The sequence below is a fragment of the Daphnia carinata genome, chromosome 9, assembly GCF_022539665.2.
Source record: "Daphnia carinata strain CSIRO-1 chromosome 9, CSIRO_AGI_Dcar_HiC_V3, whole genome shotgun sequence".
In the NCBI taxonomy this organism is placed as follows: domain Eukaryota; kingdom Metazoa; phylum Arthropoda; class Branchiopoda; order Diplostraca; family Daphniidae; genus Daphnia; species Daphnia carinata.
Window position 1 is genome coordinate 4,807,780 of NC_081339.1, and position 18,165 is coordinate 4,825,944.

The 18,165-nt window shown below is 43.8% G+C and overlaps 4 protein-coding genes across 7 annotated transcripts; 3 read left to right on the plus strand and 1 right to left on the minus strand.

Annotated features, from left to right (window-relative positions):
• Positions 1-39: 39 nt before the first annotated feature.
• Positions 40-876, plus strand: LOC130688257 (phosphatidylinositol-glycan biosynthesis class X protein-like). Its single transcript, XM_057511235.2, has 2 exons — positions 40-227; positions 286-876. The coding sequence occupies exons 1-2, from the start codon at positions 82-84 to the stop codon at positions 809-811; spliced, it is 672 nt and encodes a 223-aa protein (XP_057367218.1). The 5' UTR covers positions 40-81; the 3' UTR covers positions 812-876.
• Positions 877-955: 79 nt separating this feature from the next.
• On the minus strand, positions 956-8,675 carry LOC130688259 (nucleosome-remodeling factor subunit NURF301-like). Its single transcript, XM_057511238.2, has 8 exons — positions 7,579-8,675; positions 7,135-7,510; positions 6,847-7,067; positions 6,499-6,784; positions 5,446-6,440; positions 5,240-5,384; positions 2,866-5,173; positions 956-2,801 (listed from the first exon to the last, which is right to left on the minus strand). Exons 1-8 carry the CDS (start codon positions 8,260-8,262, stop codon positions 1,127-1,129), a joined length of 6,690 nt encoding a protein of 2,229 aa, XP_057367221.1. The 5' UTR covers positions 8,263-8,675; the 3' UTR covers positions 956-1,126.
• Positions 8,676-9,102: 427 nt separating this feature from the next.
• On the plus strand, positions 9,103-11,687 carry LOC130688240 (probable aminoacyl tRNA synthase complex-interacting multifunctional protein 2). Of its 4 annotated transcripts, none has more exons than XM_057511207.2 (7): positions 9,103-9,369; positions 9,434-9,559; positions 9,628-9,753; positions 9,827-10,003; positions 10,315-10,552; positions 10,609-11,009; positions 11,103-11,687. In XM_057511207.2, the coding sequence occupies exons 1-7, from the start codon at positions 9,220-9,222 to the stop codon at positions 11,619-11,621; spliced, it is 1,737 nt and encodes a 578-aa protein (XP_057367190.1). In that variant the 5' UTR covers positions 9,103-9,219; the 3' UTR covers positions 11,622-11,687. The 4 variants fall into 4 exon arrangements, with proteins under 4 accessions (XP_057367190.1, XP_057367192.1, XP_057367191.1 ...); XM_057511208.2 differs by having other exon boundaries at positions 9,105-9,369; positions 10,612-11,009; XM_057511209.2 differs by lacking the exon at positions 9,827-10,003.
• Positions 11,688-15,131: 3,444 nt separating this feature from the next.
• LOC130688247 (chromobox protein homolog 2-like) lies at positions 15,132-17,797 on the plus strand. The gene is given in 5 exon segments (XM_057511220.2): positions 15,132-15,476; positions 15,613-15,656; positions 15,726-15,788; positions 16,044-16,523; positions 16,525-17,797. Coding segments are annotated over 5 exon segments (1,524 nt in total). The 5' UTR covers positions 15,132-15,407; the 3' UTR covers positions 17,393-17,797.
• The last annotated feature ends 368 nt before the right edge of the window (positions 17,798-18,165 follow it).

Genomic DNA, 18,165 nt, shown 5'->3' on the forward strand with positions numbered 1-18,165 from the left:
ATCCAACAGTGACATCTAACGGCGCAAAACGCTGCAAGCGCAGCTGAGTGAACCTAAACTTGAAGTTGAAGTCTGTTGACAATGTTTGTAAATATGAATCGGATGAAAACACTTTACTTTTCAGCTTTTATATTTATCAGCATTAAGTTGGCTTGTGGGATTCGCATAGGGGAGGATTTTACTCAAGTGCATTCGAATTTTCAGGTGACGGGAGATGGTTTCCATCGGTAAGACGTTGAACAGCCCAAAAAGTTACGCAACACTTAAGAAATATTGTTTTTGCAGGGAATTTAGAGTTTCCTCGTCGTTCCTTCCGCCATATCTTCAAGATTGCAAGGTACTCATTAAATGGACGATACCTTCTGGAATCTACATAGACCCATACCAGCTTCAAGCATCAATACTGAACCAAACTGTACATTTCTCCAGCCCTGTGAATGTTGAGCAAATGGCACACCATGCAGAACCTTTGATTTTACACAGCTTTCCCAACATTCATTGCAGCAGTAGTTGCCATTTTCCCCAAACAATGCAGTTTCATTTACGTTACCATCTGCCTAGCAACACAAGTGATTATACGAAAGTGTCCCTCCCTCCACCTGTAACGTATGTTGCTTGTGATTGCATTTTACCTATTAACATGGCTGTAAATAAATGTTTGTGGCAAGAAATTTCCAAACCCGAATTACCAAACTATGATGTTTTTGTTCCAGTAGGAGATTTGTCCCATTTGCCATTTGTAACACTTCTTACAATTGCCATTGCATTTATGGGAACTGGCTGTGTTGCTTGGGCGTCTGTGATACAGTAAGTGTCAACTTTCCATTTAGTTTTTACCGTTACTTGAACTCTGATCAATACAAAAAATTTAGTGTATTGCGGCAGATGTAACAGCAATTTGTATGGGTATGAATACCGCTTTTTCACACGTTTTCCATGTCAGTGAAAAGTCTAGGAGAGGGGAAATGTACGTTGCAAGAGTCTTGAAATTTTTGAAGAAACCAAAAAAAAAATTGGGTGCCAGGTAAGAAAAGCGGAACAAGCAAACCGAAAACATTTCGAGATAGTTTCACACATAACAGACAAACGCACACGGCTGTTAGGAAGAAATTTGGGTGACACGACTCTAGTTGGCCATGGACGAACGCAGCATCTTGAGTCGGGGCACAAAGAAAGATTCGAGCGAAGTGGCGCATCGGGCAATATTCGACTCTTTGGCGTTGTAGTATCGACAGTTGTCGAAGATCTTGGTAACATCGCCGATAAACTCCAAAAGTCGTTGGTATCGCCTTTCCTGAATCTTGGTCTCGATGAGACGCAAGTCCATGGGATCCTTGATGATTTGGTAGTAGTCAGGGACGTCTTTCTCCTTGACAGGCTCGCGGAACGGCCACGAACTCTTGTGGCCTTGCAACTGCCGTAATAGTTTACGTAGTTCTTCATAATCGCGTGTACCCAACGTCCTCGTATTGGCATAGTTTAAAGCTCCTTGCGGGTCACAATTCGGGCATTTGTACTCATCAATCGACTCGGATTCTGTTTGTAGAACGCCAACACAACGACCATGCAGCCATTCCTGACATCGATCGCAGCAAATGTAGAACTGCGATTCATCGTACGGCTGGCGGCAAAGGCAGAAGAGTTCGCGAGTCGTATTTTGTTGTGCCTTTTTGCAGTTATCACACACAAATTCGCTCATTGTCTGCGACATGGCTTCCGTGATGCCCACGCAATCTCCATGGAACCAATTAGAACACATGTCACAACCAACGTAAAACTTTGAATTGTCGTACGGTTTGCGACAGATGCAGAAAAGTTCTTTCTTGCCGCCTCCACTTTCAGACGAATTGCGTTTGGTCTTCCTCTTTGTTGTCGTAACTGGTGGAGGTGGTGGAACATCTTCTTCTTCCTCTTCTTCTTCTTCGTCTTGCGAAGTCCCAGGTTCGGGTTCAAACGAGTCTCTTTGGCTGCTCAATGGCGATGACGGTTTGCGCTTCCTTTGATTTCGTCTGGGTGTACGTTTTGCTTGAACAACAGGTGGCTCGGGCAGCTTTTGCTCCTTCTTCTTAACGGCAGACGTCTGAATTTCAGGGGCTGCAAACGGGACCTGCCGAACGGGCGAAGGCAACCGCAGCGCTGAGATCTCCTTCTGGATAGAGACTCGCAATTCTTTTTCCAGTAAGGCACGTTTGCGCAGCATTTCCTTCTTTAGCAGTTCAGAGTGTTTGCTTAATCCACCATGCAGACGAGCCAACGCCGATTGATGACGTCGCTCCTTGGCACGTTGAGCAGCTTTCATTGCACGTTCCTTGTTCTTTTGTTCGCGCAAATCAGCGGCCGCATCGCTTGCCGGAGTGCCAGAGTTCGTAACTTTGGTGGAGGTCGGTGTAGTGGGAGCTTCGATGATCCGGGCAATTTTACGAGCCGGAGGCCTTGCCGTCTTATTTTCCGCTCCACCAGTTGGTGTCATCGCTGTTGATGTATCGAGATCCTCAGCCCAAGAAGCACCAGACGTCGTTCGTTTTCTAGCAGACGAAGAAGCGGCAAAATAGGTTGGAGTCTCCACATCAGCGTCATCTCTTTTTGCTTTCTCCTGTTCACGTAAACGCGTCAACACCTTCTGCTCCAAGTCCGGATGAAGGTTCCCGCCTTTTAATGAATTACGAAGTGCTTGTACGACGTAATCAGGTGTGACGGTATACGGTTCTTCTGATTTCTCCGAACTGACAGTGGCAGCAGATGTGGTGGTAGGAGTAGCTACGCTGGGCGTTGAAACAGCAGCTGTTGTCGTAGACGATTCACTAATGAAATAAATATTGAAATTAGTTATATGGAAACATCAATAAAAAAAAATATATTTCATACCTCGAAGTCGAGACTACGGTAGTTGTAGTAGCTGTAGTTGTTACCGTGGCAACAGTAGAGGCAATGGCTGTGCCAGCCGCAGATGTCCGTACAGCAATAGTGATAGGTTTGTTATTACCACCTGGCTGATTGGCCCGGTTCAACATTTGCCCTTTGAGCTGCTCTTGTATAGCAGCCAATTGTTGCGGAGTGAGCGAACCACCTTGCAAATTTTGCACCACGATTCGCTGGCCTTGCGCGGTCTGTATCATCTGCATCACGGGCTTGGGTTGTTGGCCAGCCACAGTTGTTGGTGTATCGCCTGCTTTTGCGGCAACAGTGCCAGCTGCAGGGGCAGCAGTTCGTATAAGGACCTGTTGGCCGTTTACAGAGCTCAACTGGAGTTTGCCCGCTGCTAGCTGTTGGGTCAGCGTGGCCGCATTAGTACCAGCAGGCAAAACTATTTGATTCGCTGTTTTTTGTCCGGCAACTTGCATGACATTACCGGCCTTTTGAACGACGATTGTTTTAGTTACTGTTCCATCGCTGGCCGCTGCAGGCTGCGCTTGAGTCTGTGCTTGAGCGGGCGCCGGTTGGGCTGCCATCATTGGCTGGGCAGGAGAAACAATGGTAAAACGACCATCACCGAGTCGCAAAAGTTGCTGACCTGGTTTAAGCCCACGAATTTCAATCTTGCCGTCCGGCCCGCGAGTAATTTGCAATTTACTAGCTGTTGGTGTTGCAGCCGCGACGCCGGGACTAGGAGCGATAAGCACAGGCTGGGCGGATCCTGATGATGAGGCCGTTGTTGTTTTGACAACCTGAGTTGTTTTTCCGTCTTTAGTAATTAGAATCCGCCTGCCCATCGCAGTTCCAGCAGCACCGGGTGGTGTGGACACAACAGACGTAAACTTGCTTCCAGGTAAAACAACTTTGTTTGGCAACGCAAGACGGACAACTCCCGGCGTTCCTGGAGTGGCACTCTTCAACTGATGGGCAGTACGTTGGGCACGCAACTGCTGTTCGGCCTGTGCCTTGAGTTCTTCCATAGACAATGGTTTTCCTCCAGGACCCGTCGTCTGTGGTGTACCTTTCAGTCGTGTAAGTGATGAAGGTGTGGTTGCACTGGCCGCCGCTGCCGCCGCAGCTCTTTCGACCCGCTCGTGATAATGTTTAATGACCCAAAGTTCCAGGCGATCCTCGTCCACCCATTCCTCGGTTACGATAGGTTGGGATAATTTGGGCGCTTCCACCATCTTGCGTTTACGCAGTCCGGATCGCGACGGAGTGACTTCTCTGACCGTTTTGGGCACGTCAAGTGGAATGACCACACGTCGTTGAAAGTACTGCGTCCGCTCCAAAAAGCGGCCGACGTGACGGTGCTTCAAGATGTCGGTTGTGACAATCTCAGTGTCGGTGGTCGTTTGGTTTTTGCCGTCGCCCATACCCATGCTTCCCGTTTTAGCCGATACATCATCCCAGCGAAGACATGCCCACAGGATTCGCACTTGCAACGCAAACGCGCTGAGCGACTGTAGGCCGTTTGTGCGGAAGAACCAGACATTCTTAAACAGTGGCCTGGCAGATGGATAGATCCAGGCCGGCGAGTTATTCTTGGGGCCGTGATGAAATCCTTGAACGTATGCTTGGCCGTAACGTCGTGCTAGATGTTTCAACTCGTGATCTGGCAAAACAAAGATGGTGCGCTTGTTGCTCTTCGTCATGTATTTTGACATCATCGGGTATTTCACTGGCGCTTTCTTCTTTTTTGAACGCATTTCGTCATCCGCACGTTTCAGCGACAACGGTTCTTTCGTCGATTCGCTGGAATAAATTCGCCTTTTGACGAGTGCGGCTTTCTGTTTCTCTTCTTCTTCCTTCTCTTTGATTATTTCAGCTTCTAGGTGTTTAATGCCCCGGCATGTGGGAGAATAGCAACTACTACCATCGCAGTCCAAAGAATAACAGCGCGGGAAAGTACGGCGATGAAACCGTAGCTGTTCCAGTTGCGTTTCCAACTCGGCGATAGTTAATTTCACTTTCTGAGTTTGCTTTCCTTCAGCGTCCACGTTTTCCTTCTTCACTGGAGATGGAGCCTTTTCGATTTTAAGGAGATTTTTCTCTTCGGCCGCTTTCAACTTTAGACGCCAGTCGAGTAACGAATCTAGCTTGGCCTTTTTACCTATTTTAGGGTAAACACGGCGGTCGGGATCATTCATGGCTGCACAAATGTCAACCACCTCCATGGCAGGGTCAGATGATGGGATCTGATAGATTTCGTCGCCCGCTGTTGGATCTACTTGGACATATCGAGATTCCTGACCTTCTTCTGTTGAATGAAAAACAGTTCCATGTAGATTGTTACATAAATTGATTAAAGGAAGTAGAAAATTACCCTGAGAATGGGTGACAATTCGCCAAGGTCCAGCTCTTAATCCACATTTCTTAGCGTCTAGGCGCCGAAGGAGGCGGGTTGCGGCTAACCAGCGCCAACCCCATTGACCATGAAGTCGGAACTCTTCTCCTTTGTGCTTCCAGATCTGCAATTTTGAAAGAAAATATTTTAGACAATATTCTAACGACAACAATGTGTTTTCCAACCTGATGCTTGAGGCCTTTGGTGTAGTGAACGGTATGGAGTCGATGCATCTCCTCTTCCAGTTCCTTGTCCTTTTTCTCTTTTTTATCCACCTTCTTCCTCTCTTCGCGCTCAAGTGCTGTTTGCCGTTGAAGTCGTATGTGCCCAAGTGATTCGTGCCAAACAAGTGTAAAAACAACAGGGCGGATGCAAGCCACTAGGATCGATAGTACTCGACCGAGGTCCGTTGGCGAAACGCTTTGATTGACAGCCTGAATCCATGACTTGCGCATGCTTCCAGCCCAATTGGGATGCATGAAAATGGCAGGTAACTGAGAGTGAAGTTGTAGCAAAGTGCTACGAACAGTCTGCAACATGACGGTTCGATTACCGAACGTGCTACCAGACCATTTAAACTCGCCGCATCCAGTAAGCGAGAACTTGTGCGACAGGTAGCGCTTGCGGTCTCTCTCCTCTGCAGCCTGGTTCTTGTTTAGTGCAAGAGGATTGCTCGTGTACTGGTTCACGTAGCTCTTGTGCCGGCCCTCCATGCCCAGCTTGAAAATGACATCGGTGGGCAGTGGAGATTGCGATTTCTGTTTGGTCGTTGTGCCACTGTTCTCCTCCTTGACACTGACGGCGGAACCATTTGCGGTTACACTGCGTCGTTTCATATCGACATAAGTTCGCGCCACAGTGGTCCCTGTTTTAGACCGCGTGGAGTAAGTCCCATTGGATGCCACTGTACTGGTGGTAGATTCTTCAGACACGGGTTCTATTTTGGGTTCTTTTGGTTCCGACTCGACATGCAATTGTTGCATGAAATCGTCGTCCACTTCAACACCACACTCTTCCACAACTTCCTCAGTTTCCACTTGTTCTTTTTCTGTTTTTACGGCATCAACGGAGAGTTTCTCATCGGCTTCGTCATCTTCTTCTTCTTTCTCTACTTTAACGACCGCCTGAGAGGCCTCTCTAGCAGCTTCTTCGTCAAGTTCCAGATAAGATTTGTTGGCTCCTGAAAATATACACAGTTTAAAGATTGTTTCAGGTATCTAACAAGTGATGTGCTATACCTTTCTGTTCGTTAGTCAGCTGGATTGTAATGTTCATTTGTCGCAGTATTTCTGATCGTAGGTTGTAGAGTTCTTGGCAAAGAGCCTTTTCGAAATCTGTTTTATCCAACACTGCAAGCAACTGTTCGAATTGATGAGGGCTTGAATAATACCATGTCTTGCGGTTCTCTTCAGCAACACACTCTTCCACTCCATCAATTTCTTCACGACTTCCAGTCTCTTCAACGAAGATCCGTCGGGATATAAACCAATATTTGCGTCCGTGACGGTCGTACCCCAAACATTCCTTAAGAAAGCAAAGAAATTAGATTGCACTTTCTTCCTAGGTCATCTTATTCAGCGTGGTACCTGACGACAGAGGAAACCAGATCGTTCGACATCGCTAATACAATCGGTGACTCCTTTGCATTGCTGAGCCGTGCATATTGGACATTGCCAGTCTTCGTTTGGAACATTCTCCAACGGCGGGTCTAGACAGTGGAGGTGGTAGACGGCTGGACAAGTTTCACAGCAGAGTAAATCTCCTACTTTGTGGCAAACTCGACAGTGGTCATTGTACTTGATGTTTCCTGCAATCATAAAAAACCGCAATAAATTACAGAATTTCTCGTTACAATAGTAAATAACGAGATTTACCTTCGCTAAGGAACTCTTGGCGGACCGCCGTGTTGCAAAGGAAATGGTCAGTAAGAAACTTGAGAAGACTCAGACGGACGTCGCAAGTAGTAAAAGGGTATTCGCAGGATTCGAGGAGCGAAAGTGCAGGTGCAAAGGTTGGGTCACTCTGCAGATAGATTCGCATGACTTCTGGCCATGTAAGTGTGTCGCCAAAGTTAAGCATTGAGTTGGTGCTGTCCTTCTGGTCCAGTGGCCCAAACCACGTTTGTTGGACATCTTCCTCTCGGAGCATGGCCTTCAGGAGTTGAACGTGTACTTCGGCTAATAGTGGCGTCATTTCCTCCGATTGCAAGGCAGCCATAAAATCTTCGAAGCGGAACGGCGAGAGTCTCACCTATAATCCATCAATTAATTAGTTTATTAAGATGAAAAGATTCAGCTTTAGGTTAAAAAAAAACTTGCCTCACTGCTGAACTTGCGTAATACTTCATATATCGCGCAAGCAGGTAGCACTTGGTGTGTAGGTAAAAGAAGATCTTCAGAAGTTTTCGGTAGAGTGAGCACTGGTAAGTCCTGATCAGACTGTAACCAAACAGGGAGCGGAGTAGGGATAGACTTTATAGTGGATTCAACTACCCTTCTCATTGAGGAACTATGGTTAGAGAAAGAGACATCTGAGGCAGCATCGTCCAGCTCATCACTCTCTGGTTCGCTGATTGGAATGTCAACATCACTTTCAACATCCAAATCGGCATCCTCCCCTTGACTTGGTGGTCCATCCGAATCACTACCAGAGTCAAAATCAGAACCATAATGGTAGTCATTTCCTCTGGTGATGACCAAAGAAGGCCTGGGCACATATGCTTTGCCACCTCGGTTCCCTCTCGTCCCTGCTTTCCTTCCTCGTTTCTTAAAAGGAGTAACTGAAATATGTTTCTTGGCACTGTATTGTTGTGTGAAGCTGCCCACACTTCCTCCCGGTGAACTGGCCCTCGATCCTGATGGACCGTTGTCGGCGGCCAACCCATCTCGGGACAAAAGCCATTTAGGCTTCTCGATAACATTCGATCGGGCATTTAAGAAGTGTGGCGACGTATAAGATGATTTTGGCGGTCGCCCGCGTCTCCTACCACCTCGCGACGACATTCTTCACTTTAGGATGCACTTTTAACGACGGATTAACGGCCAGCCGGATCACAGAAGTAGGCCGGCAGTAGTATGCTTGTTTATAAACAAGGTTGACAGGGCGCCAAAACTTCCCCGTGTCCACTACCGCTTAGCAGTAGTGCTGTACTCAGAAGGCTTAACGGCCATCTTGATCACGTGACTTTTCAGATATTACAGCTCGATGAATAATTTCACTAAAATAGTTTTCACTCACAACGACAGATACTGTTGTGGTAAATAATCAAATTTAGGCAATAATATATGTAGAATGATTGAAATACGTTGGCTTTCGTCAGTTTTAGGGCCGGTGACGCTAAGAAAAATTTCAGTTTTTCGTGGAGCTGATGCCACCAAGAGGTAGAGGGGGTAGGGTATGAAAAGCCTTGGCCATCAGTCGTCTGATTGGTCGAGTGTAAACCAACCACTACGGGCCTTACATAGCCTCAAATTTTCGAAATTCAAATTTTTTGGTGGTTTAATTCATATGAAGTTTTCCATTAAATAGTTATTATATTCATGATGGGATTTCTAATGGTTTTTCACAATTTTGCTTGTATGTCCATTGAAACGGGACAAGACTGCATGTCAGCAGATTTGGAGATCGATCGATTGGGTAGACAGTTCAAAAAACAGTTTCTTATTTATCTACTAAAAACAAATTTTAAAACGCAAGCTCGATGTACGAAAAGTCTAGTTTCTATTTTTGGCTTCAAACATGCGTAAGCGTAAGGTAATTAGAACAACAACGTAAAAGAAATATATATTTTAGTACATATAGCAACAGGCAGGTGTCATCACTGTTGCACTACGGATGTAGACGAATTCTTTTACGTTGAAAAAAAATTATATAAATAGACCACATTTTCAAGGCTCGAAAAAATTCGGTCTCATTGTCATTTCTTCCCATTTTAACTAGAAAACACGTAGGTAGAAATCATGTACAAGCTGCAACCATTATTTAAGTCAGTAGGAGAAACCCCGCATCCTAGCTGTGTGTACAAAATGAAGAAAATCAGTGACCATTTCAATAATAAAGTAACTGATGGAACGGACTGTAACACAGAGGATAACGCAACATCAAACAACGTAATAAACAAGATAATGCTAATTGTTTGTCTGCACTGTCCTTTAATGTATTCGTCGTTTGAAGTGTGAGGTGGAACAGCTGGAAAAACGTTGGACAGAAATCACATCTAGACTTCAAAGACTTCAATCTGAACTTGCTGCGATAAAAACTGGCTCTTCGTCTGGCTTGTCATCCTTTATTGATGCAGGGGTAAGGCTATTATACCTTTTGTTCCTATGATAACAGTTTATTTGGAAAAATTGATTGTTGTGGTACAGCCTGCTCCACCACTGACTGTCAAGGCACTGGCAGTCCAACAGGATTTGCTGGTCCTTCGTATTTCTTCCCTCATGACTTCACTCTTTGAGCTCAAGTCAAGGCTGGCGGTGATGGATGACCCTCAGGTTTTTTTAAAAAATGAAGCACTGTTTTGGCTGTTTTTTTGGACCAAAGCCTTAATTTGCTCCTTACCATCAGAGTGTTTCCAGTACCACTGTTCTGCAACTGCAGCAAAGGTCCCTTTTGGAACGTATAAGAGAACTCAATGAAGAAATAAGAAGCATTAGTTCTGCGTTGAACAGTAGTAACATTCAAGGCCAAGTACCTAGCACTTCACAATGCTTAGCTGGGCAGATAGATGTTGTAGGACCAGGGGTAAAAAAAAAAATTACATTTTTCTTCTTAGATGGGATTTGAATGAATTTTAATGAATTGAGAACTGTGCATCTCCTAACTGCGTCTGATTTGCGTGAAGTTCCAGTTCTAACAGCGTGAACTTACCCTGGTGTAAATAATTCTTTTGATGTAAGCATGGGTCGTATTTCTCCATTGACTTCTACTGTTTCTGTTTGAATTAATTTTCCCTTTTGTTGCTTGCTTGACTCTCTATTTAAATTATGTGGCATGTCCAGTAGTCGTTATGAAAAGATATTTGCACTAATAACTTTTTCGTATTACATTTCAAGGAACGAAGTTTTCAAGATTTGGTTATACATGCCAGCCCCTCTAATCCTCCGCATTCACTGCCATTATTGAGGGAACGCATGGAAAAGCTCGGTGTGTCAGTGTACGCAAGAACGCACGTCCATTCTGCAGTTGCCGGAAACAAGTTGTTGAACGATACTCTCAAATCCTTCATCAGTTCTGATTCACGACTGGAACGGTCTCAAGCTCGCATGGCCATTACACTTATCTGGATTAAAGGTATAATCATTTTTCAATTTAATTGAAGCGTAATACTAATGATTAAATCTTAAAAGCAGGCGATGGTGAAGAACCGTCCCTGATAGTCTCACCATCATCTCAGGCTGCAGCTATCAACGGAGAAGCCAATATCGTCCGATATTTGGCTAGATATGTGCCTGGATTATTGGATTACGAAGATCAACCATTAAAGGCTACCCAAATTGATCAGTTCCTTGACTTGACCGAAAGCACCGCACCTCTCGGATGCCGGGGATCGAAACGTGATCGAGCAGCCACTTTGCAATCACTGGACAATACTCTATCCAGCCGAAAATCACTGGAGGAAAGTAGCAACGAGGTCGGACTCGTAGACTTTGTAGTCTATTCAGCTTTAGTGAATTCCTGCACAGAAAAAGACATTGGCAAAAACATCCGCGCCTGGATGGATCGCTGCCGATCGACTGTCAAGCAGGCGGTAAATTAAAATAAAAGAAAAAATTACTTTTCTTCTTCCGGGAATGATGTGTGTGAAAACGAATGTGGATGATTGTTGTCGTACATAAAACAGACCGCACCGTCAAACAGCAAGCGCAGTATTCTGGAGAATTATCTAACGGAGCTTGGCATCGCATTTCGGACCCTGGAGCATCCGGCCGTCTTCACTGTGGCAGCTATGATGGAGCATATCTCGCATTTAGCTGGCTTTCACGCTAAAAACCTGTTGGTGAAGGACAAGAAAACGGGCAAGCTCTACCTGATCACGGCCCGTCACGACGCTGCTATCCAGCTGAGCCAAGTTTCCAAAATGATTGGAGCCAAAGAGCTGCGATTTGCTGACGTCGAGACGCTCGAAGCTACCCTGGGTGTGCAGCAAGGATCGGTGACGCCTTTCGCGCTATTAAATGACGCCCAACAACAACTCGTTACGTTCGTGCTAGACGGCCAGCTTTGGGATGAGACGAACGGCAAGGATTCTTATTTGAACTTTCACCCACTGACCAACGAGGCCACGACCAGCATCACCGTCGCTGGATTTAAAACCTTTTTGAAGGCAACCGGACACGACCCGATCATCATCCAAGTCTGAATATTGTTTCGAAAGGGGCACTCCTTGTATTTGCCACCGCGGTGCTGATGCCGTAGGACAACAAAACTGTGCAAGTAAATGAATACACACACACACCGTCTCCCGGAATTGACCTCAATCCATTTCTTAGTTCCTTTTTATCATTGTTTATCCAATTGAAGAAAAGAACTCCTTTTCTTCCTAATCTGAACGATCAGCAGTAGCATTATTGCTATCAATCATTTATTCATTTGATCTTTTATATTTTCCCGTCCGCCCAAATCATGCCAGAAAAACAAAAAGGAGAATGGAAAAATTGAAGCCAATTTTTTTGACGGGGCTTTTCACGGTATTCACGAAATGCTTGTATATGCTTTTAAGAGATCAGGGCCATTGACACCGTTGGCTGCCATCTTTTTTTCACCTTAAAAAAAAAAGGTCCGAATGAGTAGGTCAAGACAGAGTCGTAAGTTTCTCTCCGTTCGGGTTCTTTTTTTATACACAAACGCTTTACGACCGAGTCACGTCGGTTCATAATTCACGGCTCTCACTTGGCGGCAATAGAAGCGCAACTAGCGTGATGATAGCGCCATTTTTTTTAAAGCTTCTGAGAATGCATCTTCGTGTTTACTGTGCTCCCATATTCTCCTTTTTTTTTAAGCATGTTTGATGTTCTTACCGTAATAATATATAGGCTATATTTACCTGGACGGGGTTGCATTATTCACAGTCAGGTATAGACACACTTTTTGTCTGCTACTCGAGACGTCAAACAGGGCAGATGGCAGTGGTCTATTGAGGTTGCTTCAATGGCCAACTCTTCTCAAGAGTCCATAAAGAGAGCAATCGTTTTCTTCTTGTCCAGCACAGGGTACTTACAACCTATTGAATTTTTCAACAAAAAAAGCGGTTAGAAATCAAATAGAAATGGCTTATTTTTTATTGATACGATGAAGAAGCTATTTTTGTTTTCGAGGCTACAAACAAGCAAATTTATACTAGGGGTCGTAACACCTGCTGATTGATCTGCCGCGGTGTATCCAGGTGGTCGAGCCGCTGTTTAAAATAGAGCGGTACCCTTTTTTTGTGTTTTTTAGGCTGCTGCATTGTCTTTAATTCTTGGTAGCCAAATCAAATTCTAGTTCCATCATAAAAAAAGTAGAGCTTTCGACCTACTGTGTAACGAATGATTGTAACGCCTAAAGGTGTGCATAGAAAAAAATAAATGTCTTGCATCAATTTTTGCCGCTCGCCATTTAAACATAACAGCTATTCAACTAGCACACCCCTCTTGGCGGAGGACTCTCATAACTAAGAGCCTATTGCTGTTGACTGAGGCTCGTGCGACCGTTATAACCAAATAACCAAAGGCTTTTTTTTTTAGAGGTAGGCCTCTGTATTAGTAGATCAACGGCTCCCATGTCGAGGACAATCGACATCCCTCTGCCTATTGGCACACCTGCCCTTTTCTTCATCCAGTAGCCCTCACATAGAAAAGTCCATCTGGTTTGTAGAGACGTAAAGGGGCACATGGAACACCGGCCCATCAACGGATCATCGCTGACCCTCGTCTGTCATAGACCAGCAGAATTTTTATTCTCTTGTACTAGTAGTTTTTTAAGAGGGGAGGTTTTGAAAGAAATTTTTTTTCGAAATCATCTGCTCGTTTTTGTTCTCCTGTGAACGTTTTTCACAACAAAACTAGAGGCAGAAAACAAATTGAGAACACGAGAGGAAAGATTTGTCTATTTGCGTGAGAATGTCGCGTGTTTTTCCCAAGGAAAATGTCCACAAATTATTAAAGGAAAAAAAAAACGGGACTGGCTTTTGAAAACATGCGTTATATGATTAATTAAAATGCGATCAAAACCTGTATTGCGTCATCAAAGAGTTCGTGGGGCTTAAACTATTTGAATTTTATCGCATAACCCCCTTACGATTGGAAGCCGCTTATGACTCATTATTTTTCGTTTCCACAGGTATTATTTACCTGTCAAAAAAATACTAAAAACTTGCAGGTGAAAGCCGGCGTGACGATCTTATCGATTTTTTAACTATACAACTGTGGCTAACAAAAAAAATCCACATTTAAAAAACGAAACAAAGTTTTTCCCCCTGCAGATGAAACGATATCGATCACAGACGCATATCATATCTTAAAAAAATCGGAACAGTAGATCGTGCATGTTTCTATTACATGTGGAAAGTATTGAGGTGAACGCCATAGAGAAAGGTGGGCCGAATAGTGCATATTGGCACTATTCACTACACTTTTTATTTGTAAACGTGAAAAAAGGCTGATTTTTCACTAGTATTTTGTTTTTTAAGTCTAGATAGACAATGACGCGATTACAATGAAATCGTAAAAATGCAGATAAAAGGAGGTCGCCTTTCACCTCTATTGAAATTGCACGCGACTTGACAGATTGGAACAGTAACACAAAAAAAAAATAAAGTCCAAGACAAATAGACACAAAAGAAAACGTTGATAGTTTGCCAATAATACCTCTTGCCAAAATCAGGTTTTATCAGATGAAAAAAAATAAGAAAAGACAAGCATGTGTTTATAATCAAACAACATAGTCTTGATTGTCTACTGCTAGTCGTTTGGGATGTGTAGACGATTCGGGCGGTATGCACACATTTAAGACCTTTAGGGTTTCTGTGTATACACAAACCGACAGAATGAGAAAGAAATATATCCTGTGTTACGAGACCGTTGACCTACAGCGGAGAAACACGTCGTGACACGTGCACCGCCCTCGTAACAAGAAGGGAAAAAAGAACTCGCCACATGTTGTACTTTTTTATGTTTTTTTGAAAGTCCAGGTTCTTGTTTATTAGATTAAAAACGTTGAGAAAGACGGGGACCTCCTAAACATCAATTTCATCCTAGACTCGAGAGAATCCAATGAATAGCTAAACAAGAGGATTTCGCTACGGTGACATTAAACGTAAATAACATTCAAGATAACCTTGAGTGTGGCCAACGGGACTTTCATTTCAGAATGTCGTTTATAAAAATCATCTATTTGTACTGTGACAGTAAATAAGTCGGATCGCAGATCAGCCGATGGAATTGAAGGCAAGGATGTTTTAATCCATCGTTAAATTACCCCACATTCAATCGAAATTAATTGTTTGACGTTACGGCTAGAGAAGGGGGGAGGGCGAAAGGTCCTTGACGTAAGCAACTAGAAGTTTCCCGTTTACTAACACTCGTCGACGAATCTTTCATCGAGTCATTCGGCCTTCCTTGGCATCTTTTCTAGAAAGTTCGGCTTACCGAGAATAGCAAATTGAGTTTACGTATCTCGATAGGATTTCTAGAAAAACACTTTATAGCTCGCAGTGGAATTAAATTTATTAAGAAAAAAAAAAAGACTATTGCATCACTCTATTCAGTCGGTTCAAATTAAGTTGGCTTGAGTGTACTTTTTCGATAGTACGCCTCCGGGTCCAGTTGGGAGAGGTTGGGGAGGGCAGGGGAAGGGAAAAAAAGCCTCTAAACCGTACAACCAAAGCGCCGGCGCCCTCAGTCGGCAGTTGTGTGGAACGCAAGTAGCGCATCTGTTGTTGTGTGTTTGTTGTGCGAGTGTGTCTGTGTCTCGGGAAAAAAGAAAAAGAAAAAAAGCTTCCCTCGGATAGCTGAGATAAAAAAAAAATATATAAGAAAGAAAAGAAAGAAGCAACTGTTATTAGGCTTCCTGTGTTTGTGCAAATTACGATTGGTTGCCTCGTTTGAAGTTTACTGGATATTTATTGTCAAACGGTTTCCCTCAAACATTCTCAAAACTGGATTCCAAAATGGAGCTGTCGAATGTGGGAGACAGGGTGTTCGCGGCCGAACGCATTCTCAAAAAAAGAATTCGAAGGGCAAGTCTATTATTTCTTTTGCAAATGTTTGCTTTAAAGTGTTTGGATATGTCAACGTTACTAACCTACATGCATGACACATTTCTGACCAGCCTTGTTTATTTTTTCTTTTCTTGTCGTCTTCTCAAAAAAACAGGGCCACCCCGAGTATTTGGTGAAATGGAAAGGTTGGAGCACAAAGTGAGTCACCATTCGAATTGATTAAATGACTTGACATTACTAATAACACAATGGTTTGGATGTTAACAGGCACAATACGTGGGAGCCAGAAGAAAACATACTGGATGGGCGTCTTCTAGAAGCCTTCGAAAGGTATGTCTGTTTGATTCTCCCATAAACACATAGGTTTTAGTGGTGTCAATCTTTCTACACTACTGCTGGGAAACACTAGTTTCGAAATCTCAACAAAATCCAAAACTTTATTCATAATGCTTTGTGTGTTTGTCAAGTGTCAACACGCTGTCAATTGTGCAAGCAGGAAGTGCAAGTGACAGGTTTCCAGAAATCGTCTCCAGCTGAAATCAAGTCTTTCCAGCTAATGATTTGTTTGTTCTTTTGGTTAAAAAGACGAGAACGAGAAGCAGCCACATTCAAAAGAGGACCAAAGAAAAAGTCGGATCAACAATCACAGCAGCAATCAAGCAGCGGTGGGAGATCGAATCGTGATAGGCGGCTAAGTACCTCATCATCTTCCGAAGGTGATTCAGACGACGGTGAATCCGGCTCGAGTAGCAGTTCGAGTAGTAGCAGTGGCAGTGAAGAAGAAACGGATAAGGAACCGGTTGTTACATCCCCAGTTGTTACGTCTCCCCCTGCACCCATAACAGTTAAAGAACCTGAGAAAAAAGTGATAGAGAAACCGTTGTCATCTCCTCCAAGTTGCAGAGCAGCAGCCACAGCAGCCGGACCTAAAATTGCCTCTGCTTTCAGAGTGGAAAGGTCGGTCAGTTCGTCGCAAACGCCTTCGAATGACTCGAAAGCAAACAAATCCGATGTTGCCAAAGAAAAGAAGAAGGACAAGGAAAAGGAGAAAGAAAAGGAAAAAGAAAAAAGATTCGTCTGGTACCAAAAGGAAAGCCGAAGTGCTTAGCGATAACGGCCGAGTCGGTGTTACCATTTCGACAACGTCACTTGACCGGTCCAGGAGTCCACGAAGCCCCAGCGGACAGAATGGAAACAGTCCACTATCTCCTACAGCCAAAGTTCCTCGACTGGCACCCACTACACCAACACGTGCTCCCACCGACCCAGCTACCTTGACTGTTGCAGGAAACCCCACTACAATCACCAAAGAGCCTCATGTCACATTATCAATTTCATTATCGCCCAATGGAGAAGCAGTGGCTCGTCCAGGATTGGATTGGCGGGAAAGATCCAACCAGCCACCCAACAATCCAGCGCCACAACGATCGTTGTCACAAGATGAGCAATCGGCTAAAATGGCGCTACTCTCATTGCAACGTGGTGCTAACAAGTACTCACCGAGTTCGCCGGCCAGTCGATCCAGTTCGCCTACTAGACCTGCACCCGTTCTTTCACCTGCTTTACCTGGAGAATCAGCTCATCCACCGAGCAGCAGTAGCAGCCTCAATTCGTCGAAACGTTGCGAGCAAACGGGTGGAAGTTTGTCGGACCAGGAGAACGTCAACCAAAACGGGCATGGTCCCAATGGCCGGAAGCAGTCAGCACCTTCATCGACGGATCACCTTTTGACACCGAGTCTGGATTATTGGCACCGTAAAAACCCATTGGTTGATCAGATCTTCATCACAGACGTGACGGTCAACATGATGACTGTCACCATTCGCGAGTGCAAAACTGTGTCTGGTTTTTTCCGTCACAGACCAAATGGCGCCAGTGGCAGTGCAGACAATGGCAACACTAGCGACAATGCAACAGAGGCCGATGGTAAATAAAGGAAGACAACAAAAATATCAATAATTAATAATTTGTTTTTCACGCTAAGCAGTGTTGTGTTATACGACGTAAAAAAATCAACTGTGAAATTCCAATATTTCTTTAAAATTATTTTTGCGATTTAATATGTTTTTCTCCTAATTATGGTTATTATATCAGTTTAGTTATGAGTGGAAAAGCAAAGGAATGAAGACAATGACTGTTATTTCCCGCCCAAATTTTTTCTTCTTTCTTTCTTTGCAACCTAATAAAAACCGGATTATTCTGGAATTACTGAATTATCGATCCCAAAAAGATTTGAATTGTAAAATTGCATTGACCAACAACAAGGCAAAATAAAAAATTTCCTTTTTCGTTATTCGAACAAATTTGCCAAAACTGGGGCGTAAATCGAAAAAAAATAACACCACGTATTTGTATGTCTGTACATTTATATACATATAGCCTATATTTTTCTTTTTTGTACCCTCACTTATTGAACCATTGATTTATCTTTCTTCTTGAATGCTTGACTATATACCCTGCTGTTTTTTTTTTCTGTTTGAAAGGCTGTGTTACATCTTAAATTAATTTTTTCCTCTTCATTTTCGTCCCTACTTCCCAACAATTGGATCTTTTTAGTTTCTTGTTCTATCTAAAACAAAACTTCTCGTTATAATTTTTTTTTTTCAAAGAGGGTGAATAAAGTCAAATTTGTACAAAGTTTAAAAAAAATGTCTCGGTATGTAAGGGCTACACAATAATAATTCGTATCTTTCATGTCCTTACTTTC